Genomic DNA, 19,700 nt, shown 5'->3' with positions numbered 1-19,700 from the left:
CACACACATCCAGGGGGGAAAACTGACCATTTTGGCACGTTTAAGCCTTCAGAGTCATCCCAAATGTAAATATTAGGGGTGCAACGATGCACAAAATTAATGGTTCGGTTCAGTTCGATACTTTGGTGTCACGGTTCGATTTTTTGATACAAAAAAAATGTTCATGCCTTTTTAATTTGTCATTTATTAAAATTATAAATATATATTTTAACTGAAAAGTACAGTTTTTAAATTTAATGTTGCTGAAACAACAAAATAATAAAATAAATCTGATGGAGAAATCACTCATCTTTGGAAAAGAGAGTTTATTACAGAGAAATGGCTCTTTCCAAAATAAAAGCTATACTATACGCTTCTTCTGGGCTATATTCTCAGCAGCATATTAAACATATCAGGTCCCCATAAGGAGAATCATGTGCTAACGGCTGTCTAAATGACTCAGGTAAAGTTTGTAGCATGCATGCTTGTTGTTTTTGTCTGCTTCCACTTGTCTTTGCACGAGGATGATGTCAGAGTAAATGTGCTGTCATATTCGTTGTGTTCCCACTAGTGCTGTCAGCGTTAATCTGAAATGACGTTAACGCCACAACACTGCAAATCTCCGTTAACGAGCTACCGCGGATTGCAGGTGCGTTAACGAGCTAACCGCGCTAACGCACTAGTTCCCACCAATGTAATTGAGCATTGCGTGGCACATCCGACATACTGTTTTACTTTTGTCCATGACACGCTTATCTTCAGGGTCATACGTCACATGAAAACCAAAATAGTTCCAAACACCAGATCTGAATGAGGGTGGGGGAGGTTCAATTTGCCATGTTGCAAGGAGAGCTAAACTTCTGTCTTGCTAGCTTGCCCTGCGCTCAGTGAATCTGCGTTCGACTACTCCGCCTCGGCTGCACTGTCGAGCGCAGATCCACTGAGCGCTCAACACAGACAGCATCGTCAGAAGAAAAGTTGATAAAATAAATTAAAAATTTTGTATTGTTCATACATATGCGTAGCGAACCGAAAGCACTGTATCGAACAGTTCAATATTGATACGAGTATTGTTGCACCCCTACTAAATATGTATATAAGGGATCAAGGCACTTGCAGAGTATGGACCAATGGCAATACAAACAGAGCAAATATAAACAGAAAAAGTAAAGGAGGCAGACAGGGAGGCATAATCAAGAGACTAAACTGAAGTGTGTTAAGTGTGAACATGAATCACTGATGTGGAAAAGCCACAAAAAACCCCAAACAACAACAACAAAAACACAAAAACCCACCAACAAGCACTTCCCTGGAAAATTAAGCGAAACTGCAGCATTTCATGGAGACACTCACCATGTCAGTTCAATTACTGAGATTTTAAAAAGGTGGGGAACGCACAGGTCAATGGGACCCTGAATGTAACGCAGCTGGAATTCCTCTTGATTATCCTTAATGATCAGAATGACCCCACCTCAAAAGGTAGTGACCCCATTTGTCAGTTATTTAGTGAGCGCAACCTCAGAGGTAATGAAAGAACAAGGCGAATTCCTCGTGTAACAATTATACACACTGAGACAACTGTGGATTGTGCCTTGTTTCTTTTAAACTGCATGACCCGTGACTCATTTCACCTTCAAAGAAGAAGAAAAAAAGAGTCGCCCTGAAAACCAAAGAAGACTTTTCAGCTTTCATGTGTTGCTGTGATGAATTACGCCGCTGACACACATGCTCGGGCACACAGAATGGATGTAGTTACAGAGTTATCCCACCTTTCATGAAGGAAAGGAAACACGCAGACACGGAACATGAAATGCTAGACTCAGTAAAGTGAAACTTTCAAATGACTAAAAAGGCAAATTTACACAATGACAGGTAACTTCTAACATGTAGCCGTTGGTTAGACTGAGTGTGTTTGAGTTCCTCTCCCTGTGTTCCTGGCAGACTCATTCAGAGTGGCACCATGGAGGCGAGAGGCCAAGCTGTCATCATGAAGACAAGAGCCATGCATGTGTGATAGAAATGCTCCTAGAGAAAAAGTTGTTGAGTTTATCCATTATTCAGCAGACGGATAGTTACCAGTGTTCGGTGCAGGGCTCAGTTACAGCAGAGCTCTTAGAGAGACTCTGTGGATGTGCGTGTTAACCCGTAAATTATAAACCATAAATCTGGTGTCTCTATACTTTGATATAGACGTTTCAAAAGTAAGCAAGTAGCCATCATTATCTAAACTGAACTTAACTTCAACACTGTTAAAAGCAAAAAATAATTCCAGTTAGGGCTGCTCAATTAATCGAATTTTAATCTAGATTACGAGCTGGGCTTTCAACGATCATTAAAAATGACTGAGCCGATTATTAGCCCCTCCCTCGTGCTTTACTCTCGCGCTGCTCCGTGTGGCAAATCGAGCGCACCTCTCTGCATTTCGAACACGTGTCACAACAATTAAGAGCAGCAGTCTCCAACCTTTTTTGCGCCACGGACCGATTTATGCCCGACAATATTTTCATGGACCGGCCTTTAAGGTGTCGCGGATAAATACAACAAAATAAAACTAGTACCGGTACCGAAAAAAAGAGAATTTATTCATAACACACGTGAAAAGACCAAGGAAAACCGAGTAAACGATAAAAACGATAACAAAATAACGCTGAAAACCGATAAAAACCCTGAAAACTATACATTTCACACCTGAGCCTCAACTCTCGCGGCCCGGTACCAAACGACTCACAGACCGGTACCGGTCCGAGGCCCGGGGGTTGGGGACCGCTGATTAAGAGGACCCGAGGGAAGCTCGGAAAGCTAAGCAGAAGTTATTTGGAGAGGAGAGTGACTGCTGTTGGTTGAAAAGAGGTAAAAAAACTTCAGTGGTGTGGAAACATTATGGGTTGGCGGAGTCAGACGTGGATCAAGTAGACATAGTGTGTAAACTTTGCTACAGTGTCGTAGCTGCACCACAGAGCAACACTGCAAAGTTCACTAAACATAGATGTTTACATTTTTCATTTATTTTTTATATTGCAAACATTTGCACTGTTATCAGTATTTGCACACTATTTTATATTAGTTTTGACAATCTTTAAAGTCATTATTCAACACATTCTTATTGTTAAATAAATATGGTCAAATAATCGAGATCTCAATTTCAGTGAAAATAATCGTGATTATCATTTTTGCCATAATCGAGCAGCCCTAATTCTAGTCGCAAAAAAGTGGAATAAAAGTTTATTCTGCAGGGAAGTGCACCATTCCTAGTTAATCCTACATCCGTCATCAGAAGTCAGACTGCAGTCCACAGCTTTCAACAGACCCTGCAGTACAGTAAGTGTGTAATTTGCTGATCTTCCGTTATGAGCACACACACAGGCTTTGATGTGCTTCCTTGATATTTATCTGGAGGAAAAAAAACAAACACTCCCTGCAAAGATGATGCTATTAGATTGCCAGGGTTTAGTGTGAAACATCTTGAGAATAACCATTAAGTGTGCTTGTGTATTCGCAGGAGAAGACGACAGAAATCAGAGGAGGAAAATTAGTCTGTGTGAGCACTGGGTCATGCAGAGGCAAATGAGATCTAAATGGGCAGATTATTAAGTCTGCAAAAAGACAAATCACACTGACTGACTGATGAGGAGAAATGAAATTATGTCCTTAGAGAAATGAGTTTTTTGATGAAAGAAATCCAGCAGGATTACGCTAAGCCCTACGCCTAAATAAAAGTGAAATCCAGCGTCCTTCTCCCCGTGTTGCACTCTATCCAGCGCCAATACAGAGTAAATTATTCAGCAATGTTTTCTTTCACCAACTTCATGGCGGCCAAAGAGGTTTGAGGAAGCAGCTGCACTATGAAGCACTGCCCTGTAGTTTTTCCTGTCCAGATAAAGACAGACGCTCCTTTTCCCTCGTACGTTTGACAGTCCAGCTTTTAGGTCGCCACAGTGCTTAGAAAGTTCATTTTTCAAGGATGTATCTGGCACGTCATGCCCAGGAAGAGAGGCCATCTGGTGATCCTAACATGAGGCAGCGGCGCCCTCCAATTTTGACCCACCAGGACATCCGCTTCAGCGAGGCAGGAGGACAAGGGCATGAAGCAACCGGGGCTTTTCAACCACACACACAGTCACAAGTATATGCACAGTTGATTAAACACTATACATACTGCAGACAAACTGTGATGACGCCAACAGGACTCTGACTCGTCTGGTTATACTCCATGAAACCCCACAATCTGAGTCTCAGTAAATAAGCTGTGACTGACTGATATTTTCTTCTAATGATGTGGGGTGTATGTGTATATACTAGGGGTGCAACGATACACAAAATTCACGGTTCTGTTCGATACTTTGGTTTCACAGTTAGATATTTTTTTGATACAAAAAAATGTTCATGCCTTAATTTGTCATTTATTAAAATTATAAATATATATTTTAACTCAAAAGTACAGTTTTTAAATTTTATGTTGCTGAAACAACAAAGTAATAAAAATAAATAAATCTATCTGATCGAGAAATCACTCATCTTTGGAAAAGAGTTTATTACAGAGAAATGTCTCTTTCCAAAATAAAAGCTATACTATACGCTTCTTCTGGGCTATATTCTCAGCAGCATATTAAACATATCAGGTCCCCATAAGGAGAATCATGTGCTAACAGCTGTCTAAATGACTCGGGTAAAGTTTGTAGCATGCGTGCTTGTTGTTTTTGTCTGCTTCCACTTGTCTTTTCACGAGGATGATGTCGGAGTAAATGTGCAGTCATATTCGTTGTGTTCCCACTAGTGCTGTCAGCGTTAATCTGAAATGACGTTAACGCCACAATACGGCAAATCTCCGTTAACGAGCTACCGCGGATCGCCCCATGCGTGGGGCTGGACGGCCAACGCGTTAACGAGCTAACTGCGCTAACGCACTAGTTCCCACCCATGTAATTGAGCATTGCGTGGCACATCCGACATACTGTTTTACTTTTGTCCATGACGCGCTTACCTTCAGGGTCATACGTCACATGAAAACCAAAATAGTTCCAAAAGCAAGATCTGAATGAGGGTGGGGGAGGTTCAATTTGCCATGTTGCAAGGAGAGCTTAGCTTCTGTCTGCTAGCTTGCCCTGCGCGCTCAGTGAATCTGTGTTCGACTACTCCGCCTAGGCTGCACTGTCGAGCGCAGATCCACTGAGCGCTCAACACAGACAGCACTGTCAGAAGGAAAGTTGATAAAATAAATTAAAAATTTTGTATTGTTCATACATATGCGTAGCGAACCGAAAGCACTGTATCAAACGGTTCAATATCGATATGAGTATTGTTGCACCCCTAGTATATACACATACACACAGTCGGTCATAAAGCTTGTTAAATTTAATTATTAAAGTTACTAAATGTATTTTGCATATTCAAATAAGCCGCACATACTGTTATTCTGCACTCATAGTTCATTCCTGTAGACGTATAGTTTAGACGTCTGTTTAACTAAAGATCTGACCATCTGATCAAAGGGAATATAAAATGATGATGAATGCAGATGAAGTTGTGAGGCCTGCTCCTGTGTCTTTGTAAGAGGATAAAAGAAGAAAGTGCAGCGATGTGGAGGGAGAGAAGCAGAAAGGAGAAGCGGGTCAGACGTGATACAAAGTAACAGCCCGATGGAGGCGACTGCACTCTGAACCAACAGAAAGCCTTTCTTCTCCATTTTCAAGAAAACAAAATGTAAATTTACTCAGGCGTGCTGCAGATGCATTAAAACAAAAGAGCCTGAGAAGCAAAGAAGCACCTACAATGTCAATGCAGCACAGGTGGGAGCAAAACGACAGGCTTCACAGAGAGGCTTTCAGAGGCTACCTTCGGGGCATGAGCAAGAAGAAAAAACACAGTTTGTAAGCTTGTGTCTCATCTATAACTATTTTCCATCTCACCTTGGATGACTTCTGGCTGAAGTTAACTTTGTTGAGCATCTTTAATTCACTGTCAGCACCGTGCATCCAACAAATACACACATAACAAAGCTGCCAAATCTCAGGCAGACAACAAAACTGAGACATGTTTGACGCAACTAAATCCCCTGCAACACAAACACCCGGATTGCGTTTTCCATTTTTCTTGCCCCCATTTTACCTCTTCGTTTTCAATCTTCAGAGTAGATATACGAGACTGCAGCTGCTGGAACCTCAGTATAAGCTCCCCGTTCACTGGTGGCTGCACTGAGATCTGACATACCTGGAAATATAGACAAATCACAGCATCACTGACCAAGAACCTGAAATTTCAAGCTATCAGAGAAACAAAGTCACGTAAGCTCTAAATTTAAACAGGATGTAGGCATCCAAATTCTTTTTCCAATTGCAAGGCAAACCACAGTGACGTCTCCCAAATGAATGCAGACACCGATGCAAAAACAGCTAGTAAACAGACACGCTATCAGCAGAGTGCCAGCCAAACAGTAAAATCCCTAACACATGTTGAGCTTCATGACTTCAGGGGACGTAATAACACATGATTTGTTAATTTCAGTACCCCATAAAACCTGATCCGGCAGCCCATACGCAATAAAAAGCTCAAGCCACTGAATATGTGACCTTGTTAAGGCTGAGATATTTTTATTTTTCAAAATTAAGCTCAAAGGTATTCAGTATATTTGCACCACTTATTAGATAAAATCCAGCTGCACCACATACTTCGTCTCCCATGTGAGGCTGGAACTCAAATTTTGCTGGAGGACAGAAGGCCGTAGGGTACATCTCCATGAACCTCTGTCGGTCACTTCGTGGATCTAAACTGTCCACTGCATTTTCGATGATGTCAAGACCCTCGTGGCGTGACGTCTCCAAGTTGTATTCGGCAGACAGGTAAGTCCGCAGGGCGCGATTCAGACTGGCGTGGTAACCCAAATCACAGCACTGGATGGAAAAAAGAAAGAAAAAAAAGGGGGTTAAACAAAATCATTCAGTTATTATTATTCATCAACTTTAAACTCAACCTTTGGCAAAAAAGTAACTGAATAATTCACCCACAGACTATTGTTACTTAGCCACGTTGGTTATTTCTTCACATGTTAAGCAGATAAAGAAACCTGCAGTTGATTCCAAGTGTGACAAATGCATTTCAAAGTGGTTTCTGGAAATCCAGACCGTGATGCAAAGGAGCGCTCGATGACAGTGAAAAAGCCACCCTCAGCGATAGTAGCAACAGCAAACCAATGACAAGAAGAGAAAGTAGTTCATTTGCACAGACCTGGTGTGTAATACCAGACAAAGAGTGACTTTGTGTTACTAATTATTTTGCTGTGCTTATTTTTTATTTAGATGCTGTAAATTATAAACCATGGATGCAATAAAAAATGTTTTCAATTCTTCTTGTTAAAAGTGAAGAGCAACTCTCAAATTTACACAGAAATATAAATGAGCAATAGCTGGTTACATTTTATGGTAAAAAAAGAGACTAAATGACATCACTTTCTGAGCCAAAAGTATTGCCTCTGTGTTGCACGACTCGAGCCGTACCTCCGGGATCTGATTTGCCAAGGTCACTGCTAACAACAGCACCCACCTAGAGCTCCACACAGAGAAACACAAAATGGCCTGAACAACTGTCGAACACGATGCTACAACCAGCCCGCTTGTACGCTTTGTTTTTCACTATAAAAAGTCTCTTCATCAATAAACAAATGCTTGTGAGCCTGCACACAAAGCTCACGCAGAGAGCATCTCTCACACAATCACACACACACACACAAACACACACACACACACGTCCTGGTGAGATGTGAAGGCTTCTGAGCAAAGCAGGGAGAGGGGTAATTTCAGCGCACAGCATGCCGCTGAATAGAGGTTGCATTTCTCTCTCCCTCTCTTCTCTCCTTCAGTCCTGTCTGGAATATAAAAACCCAAACACTTGCCAAAATCCCAGCCGTCTCCGGTTTCCTTAGAAACGCGACAGAAAGTGGTGCAGTAAGTTTATCTCTCTCTTTCAAAAAAAGAAAAAAGAAATGACTCAGGTAATGAAACTGTGAATACGTCATATATATATCTGTATTGCATAAAGCAAAACAAAGAAAAACAACATGATCAGATTACGTAACAATCATCTTTAATATAAAAAAGAAGCCAGTTCAGGGTCACGCCCTCTTTATTCAACCAATCTGAAACGTGAAAAATAGCTGTTACATAATGTATAACTAAATATTAAACATAGGATTTCAATAATGACAGAGGATGGTAGGAGGAAAGAATAGCTTTCATCACCAAAGTTAACAAAGCTGCTTTAATTTGGTCCTGCACTATAATTTCCATCCCACAGTCTAGTGTCCAGAACTCTCTTATATTAAGCACAGCTGCTAAAGTCATCAGTCTTTCTTCTGAAGGTCAGAGAAAAAGCCCTGAGCAGTAATTGGTCTTTTGCATAAGAAGCTCAAACAAATATGAGAAAATCTTTTTTGGGATTGGAGGGGGTGGGGGTCAATGTCTATAAAAAGGGGTGAAGTAGTGATTAAGGTTGGGTAATCTTCTCCATAATCGAACTGTCCTATAGCAGCCTGGTATCATCAAATAACCTGTCCGCACCGTTACTGTGGTGGCACACAATTATTATCAACTTAACAACAACGCTACTGATTTGCTGGGTATTTTTGACATTGTTTATCAGGACAAATAAAAGTACTGATGCATACATTGATTGTTTGGACAATAAATCAATATGTTAAATACCACAGTTTGATCTGTATCAGCCAAAGAAAATTTCAAGAGGCCAAAAACGAATGCAGAGACATCTGCAGTGCAGGCACTCTTCTATTGTTGTGTAACTAGGGCTGCCACGATTAGTCGACTAGTCATGATTACGTCGACTATCAAAATTGTCGATGATTGATTTAATAGTCGACGCGTCGTTTGAAGCTTTGTAAGATCACAAAAGACGCAGGAATAAGTAGTAGGATTTAAGAGTGTAATAACGGACTGAAACAGAAGATGGCAGCACTGCATGTACAAGGATGCCAGCTGCCGTTAAACCCCGAAGAAGAAGAAGAAGTAGCTCTGTCCCAGAATTCATAGCGCAGCCCAGCTCAGTTTCCAACAATGGCGGCAGCTAGTTAGTTTTAATATTACTCTTATTATTCTTTCTGGGTCACAAAATAAACGTTTAACATATTTTCAGGCGAGAATGTAGCTGTGTAAACATCAAATATCTGCTCAGTTTATCAAGACACCACATATTTTCAAAAGCACTCCGACGTTTTCGGAGACGTCTGTTAGCCACTAGCTTGATAGCTAGCCGGGGGCAAGGCTCACTAGAGCCCGTGAGAGCACCGGACTCCCAGCAAATCGTTTTCAAACCCACCGCCGTCTTTCGCTACTCAGGTTAAACATGTATAAGTCACTTAGATAACTTAAAAATGTTGTTTGGCTTTTTTCTGTATTTTATTTGTTCCTGAGTAAATTGGTTTGGCTGAGATTAAAGTTATAGTTTTTACACAGCTTAATAAACATCAAGCAGACAGCTGATTATCAGAAGTGTGAGATGCTCCAGAATATACTCAGGTGTCCTGTTATATTTTAGATAGCAAGGAGTTTATTAAACTTCACCGAAACAATCTGCAAATTTCATTAAAATTTAACAAACTATCATCTTGTCTTTATCTTTAGTTAGCACATACCTTAAACACTTAAAGCTGTAAGCTAATGATAGTTATATAAGAGCAGATGCTGCTGGTGCAATAAGCTGTACGTTTTATGTCCAATGGATGATGATCTGATTAGTCAACTAATCGCAAAAATAATCGGTGACTAGTCGACTATCAAAATAATCGTTTGTGGCAGCCCTAGTATAGACATTTAATTGCCAAATTTTCCATATAAAATTATTCCGGGAAAATACATTATTATTATTATTATTACTACTACATGTACCAACCAGTATCCATCTCCCAAAATCTGCATTGGAAAGTAAAAAAAACAAAAGAAACCATATTTTGGGCCACCACTTAAAACGTGTGTGTTCTGATTATTAATATTCTCCTCAGTCTCACTTGAGGCAAAAGAAGTGTGTGCAGAAGAAGAAGAAGCTGGCTCACAACACGACTGCCAAAATCCCGTGGTTTCATACTTACATCAATTAAGTCCGACAAGTCGTGGATGTAGTATTTGTAAACGGATGAGTTTGTCGCTTCCAGCGTCAGCAGGTACTCGTTCCGCGCTTTGATCGACTTCAGCTTGTTCTCGGAGTACTTGGCTTGACGCTGATGAGAGAATTAGAAGCAAAAATGAGAAACAGACGACAACAGAGCGAGCGAGACGGGGTGAATTTAATGAGTGAAGATTTGCCTTTTGACAAGTGATTATGCTTTCATGTCTCCACACGCACAGCGAGTCACAGTGCTGGGACTAGATTACTGTCAAAACAAAACATTTTAGGCAACAGTAGAGGAGAAATAAGTTACAGTCTGGCATGAAAAGGACCAAGTATGGAAAAAAACAAAAATAAACTAAAACCAGGCTGTGGCCTTGGTTTCAACTTGGACACCTCAGCGTGGGACAGAAGTTTTTAACTTGCACTTCCTCTTCAGCAGACAAGCATGAGGCTGTTAGTCAACACACGCTGACCGCTGCACTAGGCTCTGATTCACATACTCCAGATCACCCATATTTTAAGACTTCCCAAAAGCATTCCTGGAAAACTTGTGTAGTAAAAAGAATCAGTTGCCTGGACTTTAATCATTTGCCACAGAGATTTAACAGACAACAGGCCTGTTCTAAGAAAACAAAGCCTGTGTGAGTCTTTTCCTTAACTGCAGTTTCTTTTTCAATACTGAACAGTTATTTTTTTGTCTTTTATGGCGCAACTACTGGCTTTTACTGCCTTTAACACCTGGCATCTTACCTTCTCTTTCATCTTCTCAATTTTCTTCACAGAGCTGCGCCTCGGGTATTTTTCCTCCATTCGAATGCTGAAGACAGGATCAGCCCTGCCAATCTGCTTTTCTTCTTGCTTCTCAGCCTCCTTCAGCTTGCTCTCAGCGCTGATGCTCTCCGAGTGGTACATGTGATACGTCTTCATCACCTGGACGGGAAGGAAAAGGCATTATTTTATTTCAAGACCAGAAAAAACAAAAAAGACAGCAGCCTGTGGGTGTTGGGTTAGTTCCTGTGGGGTCAAAGATCAGAATAATCCATCGTCTTAATCGTGACCTAACCCGCAAATAAGGCTTCCATCTTCTGACTCACTCATTTATCACCTATTGATTCAACTCCTATCAAAGCACTCATCGCTCACAGTTCTTCTTGTGCTGAACCACAAATCAAAGAGTCTTTTTTGTTTTTAAGGGGCAGTTAAGTGCACAAACCACACAGGCCAAAAAAATAAAACGATGCACTTAGGAAGTTATCAAGAGGACTATTTTTAGACTTTCAATTCAGCTTTTTACTGAGATGGTATTTGGCTCTGGCTTCATGTCCATTTGTCATGTAGCATAAACTTCAAAAATGTGTCTTTGTCTTAAAGCTATAATCGCATTTAAGCTGAAGTCATTCACCGTTTTGCCTTCACACTGTAACAATGTAATACAGCAGAAGTTTATTACGCTGATAGTGACCTGCTGATTAGAGCTACTTCCTAAAGCCTGAATCATCCTCCTCCTGTGTCCCTCACAGTCCACTCCATGGATCCATTAGGCAGTGACTCGGCTGCAAGTAGCAGGTTAACTACGAAATACAAATAATGAACTTTACAAGAGAGCTGAGAGCTGATAAAGTCTTATTAACATAGATGATAAACAGACAGTGGACTCATAGGAAAATAATGATGACTCAGTGGCATGGCAAGAGGAAAACTGAAACAAATTCATGATGTCATTGTGAAGTCTGAAAGCAGAATAGGCCACTCAACCCCAGACATCCATGAAAATGAAGACATTAGGGAAGCATTTGGAGGAAGAGAAACAAAACAGGTGAAAATGACGAGGAGAGGAAATGAGATCTGAGCTGATGGTTCGTGGCGGTCGGCCAAAACTACTGAACTAAGTAGAAGGACAAAAATTATATCCAAACGTCCAAGGCAGCAATATAGAGCACAGAGCGGTTTAACCTGGAATGAACCGACTCCGGCAAATTAAAGCTCCACAACCTGTGTATGAAATACATTTGTCTGCACAAAACCTCAGCTTCAGTACAAATAGAGACTCACCCATTCAAAATCTAAACATCTTTCCCCCAATGTGAGTTATTTCTGTACGAGTGGAACAACAGAGCAAAGCCTGGTTTGTCTGGAGCCCTTCGTCTTTGGTGGGGTTGGCTTAACTGGAACCAGTTTAGAGATGGGTGACTGACCTTGGTCCGCGTACTCCTCACTTAATGGTCTGGAGTCTGCCACTGCTGTGTTTACTTTACCGCTTTTTTTTAGAGGGACACATTTAGACACGGACGAGACCTGTTATTTCAGCGGCGGTGGCCGACACTGGGACTGCGGCTGTCTGATGCAACAGCTACCCCGTGTGTGCGCGCGTGCTCACGTGTGTCCTCCTACTGGGGTTAAAGCAGGCCAAATCTACAGCGTGGACTGTGGTGAGAGTGACACACATTAAGCTCTAGAGTAACATGTTGTTGTGTTTGGAGGAGCGAGGGCTGGTCTGCCCCCTTTACACACAGGGGAAGTGTAACCAACTTCAGTCCTTCATGGCGAGTAACTGGAGACTCTATAAGCAAACTGAACTGCTCTTCAGTGAATGTTCTGGGAAGGCAGAACAACTGATTTGACTTGTTGCTACATCGCCGTACATGCAAGGTGACGATGCGTCAGGAAAGCAACTAAAAACACAAAATCACACACATGAACAGTGATACTGAATTCCATTTTATAAGCTTTAAACCTTAGGTTTGTTGTTATTTATGAAATGCTACTCACGCTATACATAGGCTACAGTACATAAGCTAACTTGTACATTAACTTGATCCTTTCATTTTACTTTTTAAAGGGTTTGCTGGAGTTTGCATATCCATGGCTTCTGTGAGGCATTGAATACAAGGACTAGCAGAGCTGATAGTCAAGTTAAGGCAGTAACTAGCAGGGTCAAAGGTACACAGAGGCTGCTAACAATACAAATGAAAAGCGTTAGGAACTACACTGCACATGTGCAGCCTGTGTGATGCACCAGCTTGGTAAAATTTCACTGACCTACTGGGGTGAAATTTGAACTTGTGAGTTGACAGGTTCAGAGCCACGGTTTGGTTTCTTGCAACCTGCAAGCTAGTAGTCTTGGGCACATATAGCATAATTACACTGGTTCTCATTTTGAATGTAGAACTTTGTTGCGTGTAATGCAACCTGGACTTTCCCCAGGTTTTCTGTCTGTCTCTGATGTCAGCTACTGAAAGAAATAAAGACTGATAGGGAGCAAGTTGTTATTTGGCTCAGACCTCCCAGTGTGACTTTGCATGAGTCGTTTTCAAGAGCAAAAAAAAAGAAAAACCTGATGAAAGCTATTAGAAACAGAATATGAACTGTAATGAGTCAAGCAAACACAGAGATGAAACTTTGTAGCTTTGAATGGCTGATTTATGAGTGTAAGGGAGACAGTTTTATGCTTTTGTGGTGCAAAGAAATGTGACTTTTCCTGTACTTTGTTTGCAATACATTTGCTTGAATGTTTAATTTAGAATCCATCAGTTTCAGGGTTAAAAACATCAAGCTGTTACAGACCGTAAGACATTACTGAGCTCAATGCTATAAACTAGCCTCAACCACAGCCAAGATGAATGTATTCAAGTGCATTAGTGAAAAATAGCAGTCGTTACTACTTACTGTGTATAGCTCATTGAGGACTTTCATTAAGTCTTCCTGGAGCTGAAAGGCTATTTCTTTGCTCTGTAAAAGAAATACAAAAAGGAAAAACAATAAGAGCAATACAAAGAAATCACCATTATCACACAAGAAATTCATGTTCTATCCAGGTGGTTCCCCTTTAAAGACAACACATTATAAGCACTGTGGGAACAACCATTACTAACCTGCAGCTTCACAAACCTTTTCAGCAAATGCCCACTGTTCGTTCTATATCAGGTTTAATATAAGTGCCACTGAGGTGAAACCATTCTCTACTCTTAATGGTGCACATACAAAACAGATGAGTGCATTTATAATACTGTGTCAAATACAGGCTTTTGTGTGTGAAAGTGGTGCCGGTGTCATGCTAGCTTTTCCACTTAAATCATCGAACACCGCTAGAGTTTCAGCGTCCACATGCTCAACACATTATCTGGCCTCTACGCCTGAATGTAAAAGATTTCTTCCAAATATGTTAACTCGATCAGCCGCGCCACAAGGCTGACTCGGTAATGCTATCGCGCACACGCCCACATAAATGCAGCTCATGGTCGTGGGATACAGTTTAACAGTGATGGTGTGATGGATTTAGAGAGGCCTTTACTATTAATTTAACAGTGAAGCTTCCATATTTCTTTCACACTGACTCATATAGCGTATCAGATGTTTATGAGATTATGAGTCATGACAATGAATTTTTGATCTCTCCACTATAGTGTTGCCACCTGGATGATATTACAACCTTGGCCTGTGCACCAGGCCTATATCAAACCCAATTATCCTCAGACAAAACTCATTGTGGGAGCCACTCACGGCGATATGATGGACAAGCTTTCTGAGTGGGTATCAAGCCAGCTCCTGTAGTAAGAGAGTGGGGATTTATTTTCTGATAAAGATATAGAGGGCATTGTAGTCTTTTTAAGAGCCATAATGCTGAAATAAATACTAAATTTAATATTAAAGGGGGCTATTGGAGTTTTTGAAAAAGTCAGCACAATGCTTTTAGGAGGGTAAATTTGGGGTGACAAGCAACAAGATGCACATTCCTGATGCTGGCTTCAGACTGTTGCAATGGCAACAGTTGTTGCCAAGGAAATTAGTTATGTAGCTAAACCCGTTTGAATGTTAGGGGTGGGGGTAAAAATCGATACTGTGTAGTATCGTGATATTTTGTTTGCTAATAATGTATCGATATAGGGACAGCAGAAATTGATATTTTGTTACAAAAAAGGGTTTTGTGGAATGGAACATGCTCTGACTTCCTTTTTCTGAGCAAGAATCCTGACATTCCTTCACTGTCCAAATGTGTTGAACTTTTTTTTGGCAGCAATAAACATGACAGTTTACTTATTTTAATTTAAGACATGTTTTATTTTAATTAAGTTTAAAACTTTTTTATTTAATGTAAAATTATATTTTGTTTTAATTTACTTTCAAATTCTTCAGTTGCTGAAGGGGCTGCATAGTTTTCATAAACTGCATAGTTCAGAATAGCTATAATTGTACCAGATGGTTGATTCAGTTAAGTTGGACTAGACTGTAATACAAACCGTTCAGTTTGTCAACAATAAAACTGAAATGAGAGAAAGACTGAGTGTGAGACTTTGATATTAGATAAAATGAATATTGATAAAGTTTACCTTTATGTACAGAATCTGAATATCGCAAAATATTTTTAAAAATTGCAATAATATCGTATCGTGCGTTAAGTATTGTGATAATATCGTATCGTGGGATGTATGGTGATTCCCACCTCTATTGAATGTGCACAATGTTTTTGGGAAGAAAACATGAATTTATATCCAAAAAAAACCACCAAAAGCATTGCAGATTGTGAGTCGTCTTAAAACCGTTTTTATATTTTACTGAATAAGAAATTGCAAATAGTCAGTCTGCTAGTTTTAGCCGCACGATACAATTCATAAAAAGATAAGCTGAAGCAAAGTTAATTGGATGCATTTATTTTTACAGTGCAATATATTGTGTCGTAGTTGTTTATTACTTGTGACACAAGATGCTGTTAAATGCATCACTGATCCAAGTGAGTTCTCAGACATGATCACGCTTGCAGGTAACACCACAAGTTTTTGGCTATAACCGACCTGAACCGCAGCAAGACTGCGAGTACTTCTACACAGATTTCCACAGTCTGTCACTCTTGTTCTTCACGTTGCTTACAGGTAAAGCTGTACAGTGTCCAAGTATTTTCACAGACAGCAAAGAGGATTACGCTCTCAGTCGCTGGCTGCTAGGCTGGTGTCTGAAATTATAGAGTCACGCTAGGTGATCTGACTGATCTGCAACACCTACCTAACCACCACCTGGTCTGACATTTCCCAGACTTGGAACCTTTTAGCTAATCGACACATAATCAGATAACCAGAACCCAGGAGAAAGAAACTCAGCAAGAGGAAACCTCAGGCATGTCTGACAGGTGAGTGTAGATAAGGAAGTTACTAAGCAGTCTTACGTTTTTTGGTGAACTACACGATCACCTGGTCCTTGGGTTTATCAATACTCAGTAAACTGCCTCTTAAATGTAAATTCACACGATTGTAAAGACACAGACCTTCCCCTGTGGGAAAATCCATTAGCAAGCATCAGTTCCATGGACAGGACCTTTGACTATCTGTCAGATCTAACACACATCAGTTCTTTCCCATTGAGGAGGCTGGGAAGTGATCCAGAGCTCAATGAAAAGCCTTCTCAGAGATCACAAGATGTGCGAGAAAGAATGTGTGTGTGTGTGTGTGTGTGTGTGTGTGTGTGTGTTGGATGTGAGAGAAATAAAGAGGGAGATGATAGTAAATTACATTTACAATCACGATTGCCTTTTACCAGAAAAAGCTACACGTAGCATGAGGTTTCGAATTTTGGAAACGGTTGTTTAGCGAAGCTGCGTTGTGTAACACATGTCGCTGATTTAATTTGCACAACGTTTTCCTTTCCTGCTTAAAGGAATCTCAGCTGGGGGGTTTCCAATTCAGTCCAATTCATTAAAAGGATCCTACAAATGGGTTTTCCCTTTCAACTTCATACCATCTGTATTCCAACCACATTAGAAAGATGAAACAAACCCAGTGAGAAGAAACCATGGCAGCACTTAGGGAGTGGTGGGTTTCATATTGCCACTGCCATTAATCACGGTATAGAGATGGCAGCGGTATACGCTGCAGGGCCCGTGTGTACATTAGAGTGTCTTACGACTGTAACTTGGAATTTGACCAAATGACACAAATATTGAACCCTTTATAAAATGTCAGCCTCTGTAAGAGTAACTAATTATTGGTTAGGCCAGCTGTTTCACTTGTGATTTAAAACAAAACAAATACTTTAAAAAAATGGTTTAAAACTAAAAGTTGCATTGTTATTTATTATGCAAATAAGAAACTAAATTCATGTTTTTTGAGCCGGTGTTACCTCACAAACCATCCTAGTGGTTGTTTCTGCGCATGTGCTTTGCATGCGCACAACACAAAATTAAGTGGCAAACCATCCTATCTTTGTGAATATAAGCTAGAAGCATACTCTGATGGGTAAAGTTAAGTGACAAACCGTCCTACATACTTACATTTCTGCTGGAATTCTTGTGTGACAGCAGAAATGTGCATAAACTACGTACGGTGGACGATTTGCCAAAGTACGATGGTTTGTCGAAACACCGGCACAGCGGACGTCTCTGAGAAGTTGCAAATTCAACGATGCAAAACATTCAACCACCAACACTAATTTTTCTGCTCAGGAATGAAATTACTGAACATAAATAGCTTTAATTTGGCATCTTTTACTATTTTATTCTGCTTTTTGTAAAAGTGTAACTTTGAAAATTCAATGACAACATCAATCATTTTATTTTGATTAGAGCATTTACACACACTGGTAGATTAACTATTACAGAAACATAAAAATTTGGTAACTATCGCTGTAAATGCCGGCAAAGCCACTTTACTTTGCGCTTTTATTTTGAAAAGTACCTCAGCACTTCCTCTTTTATTGTGTCAGACTTCCTGTTCTGTTCTCAGCGAAACGACACAAACACGTTGCTTCAGAACTGGCTAAGAGATGTGCATGGAGGAGGTTGGCTAGCTGGTTCAGTATGATTAGCACCCTTGGAAGCAGAAAGACGTTGGTTTAATGATGCAAATGATTGTTTATGTATTTAAGAGACAGAAAGGTTGTCATTAATTCATTTTATTAAATGCTGTAACATAAATAGTTTAAAAACTATTGATTTATGTCAATGTCACTATTTGAGTTAATCAAAATAATTTTCTATGGTAAAATGTGAACATTTCTGCACTTTTTACTTAAATGTTTAATGGTATTTGTTTATGCATCTTTATAGTTTTCACGGTGCCATATTGTCGGTGGTTTAAACAGGAGAGAATAAAGTTGCATCAGTCGAAGCTCTCTGCGTCACGAGTGGTAATTCCAAGTGGGCAGCTACAATCGCTACTGTTAGGTTTACTCCACAGCTGCCCTGAATTAACATTGAGTGGTGGACTAATACATTTGCAGTTTCAGTTTTCAGTTTTATTTGACATATGCAAGTTAGCACAGGGTCAACATTGCTATGAAATGTGTTTGATGAGCAGCAGTCACTCAGCAGCATGGTACAGTAGAAGAAAATATAATAAAATAAAATATTAAAAAAATAGAAAAATAGTAAAGAGCAAAATATTAGAGAGACGTGGTAAAAGAGAAAAGATGACTAAATATATATGTATCTATAAATATAAATATATGTACACTAGTGATTAAATAAGAAAATCTTGAAAAGAAATATGACGGGAGGGCAGATGGGATATTGCACAGGAATGAGCAGCAGAAAATTACAGTATTGCACTTTTTAAATATAAATATCAATGACAATAAAGTGAAGTGACCAGTGCAGATTAAGCACCATATTGGAGGTGCTGGTAGTGAATTTTGGGATATTACACTTTTTGTTATTACACCAAATCAGTTAAATAGATTCAGCTTGAATTCTTTCAATATTTACACCTTTTTGTAAACTTATGTGTTGCTTTAAGTTCAAAAGTGCCTCGAGCTCTAGGAAATCCACCATGTAGCTGCTGCCACAGAATAAAACAGGGCAGAGCAAAACAAAGAGCCAGTTGTATGAATAATGAAAACTTGATGCATGTGAGAAGATCTTTCCAAGCATAAAGACAGAAAAAGCTCGCTACTCGAGTCTTGCGTTTAAACTCACACACACACAAAAAGAGGAAAAAATGTGGTGCTTCTAAAGAAAGCCGTGGTTTCTTTCTAAGTGACCACAGTGCAGAACTAAAGAAATAAATGCACACGCTGAACAGCAACCAGAGGATGTTGACGAAGACAATATGGCCACTATGTGGTCCCTCCTCCGCTGCTGCACCTCGCAGCATGAAACCTGAACATACAAGGAAATATAAACACGGGTCTTTGATGTGGTGGAAGGATGACAAGAGTACAGCTGTCTCCTCAAAGCTGTGAGGGAGTCCACGTAACATGGGGGACTTCTCTGTTGTTTGTGCCTCGTTATTGAAGCTCTGCTGAGATCAAAGGCTCGGGGAAGCTTTAATTAGAGTGCGAGCTGTGTCTCGGGTCTCCAATGAGCTGGGACCTCCCATCAGACTGCTTCTTGTCTGTGCAATGTCACCTGGATACACAAAGTAAATGCCAACTTTAAAAGGACAGTCTATAAAGTGGCTCGATACTGCAGATTCCACAGCAGTGATGGGGATGCAGGTGGAGTAATGACAGGACTGCACTACTCCACAGTTTGTGAGGAGTTTCTGAGCTGCACTAAAAATATGTATCATCATTGAAAGTAGTCTATCATTATGATTGTGAAAGTAAGTTAAGCCAGGACAGAGGTCGGTGACTCGTGGCTCTTTCGCTCCTCGGCCGTGGCTAAAATAAGAAAATGTTAAATGTTA

At 40.2% G+C, this 19,700-nt stretch overlaps 1 protein-coding gene across 3 annotated transcripts in view; it reads right to left on the bottom strand.

Moving 5' to 3' along the window:
- srgap1a (SLIT-ROBO Rho GTPase activating protein 1a) overlaps positions 1 to 19,700 on the bottom strand; it is a 101,888-nt gene that overhangs the window by 29,906 nt on the left and 52,282 nt on the right. For all 3 annotated transcript variants that reach the window (XM_085167838.1, XM_085167839.1, XM_085167841.1), the window contains exons 4-8: positions 13,756 to 13,818; positions 10,840 to 11,019; positions 10,070 to 10,198; positions 6,645 to 6,866; positions 6,085 to 6,186 (exon numbers count right to left, since the gene is read on the bottom strand). In XM_085167838.1, coding sequence (XP_085023964.1) covers positions 6,085 to 6,186; positions 6,645 to 6,866; positions 10,070 to 10,198; positions 10,840 to 11,019; positions 13,756 to 13,818 — 696 coding nt within the window. The remainder of the gene's footprint in view (positions 1 to 6,084; positions 6,187 to 6,644; positions 6,867 to 10,069; positions 10,199 to 10,839; positions 11,020 to 13,755; positions 13,819 to 19,700) is intronic.

This window comes from Neolamprologus multifasciatus, chromosome 7 (genome assembly GCF_963576455.1).
Source record: "Neolamprologus multifasciatus chromosome 7, fNeoMul1.2, whole genome shotgun sequence".
Classification (NCBI taxonomy): Eukaryota; Metazoa; Chordata; class Actinopteri; order Cichliformes; family Cichlidae; genus Neolamprologus; species Neolamprologus multifasciatus.
This window is presented reverse-complemented; position numbering and strand designations above follow the sequence as displayed.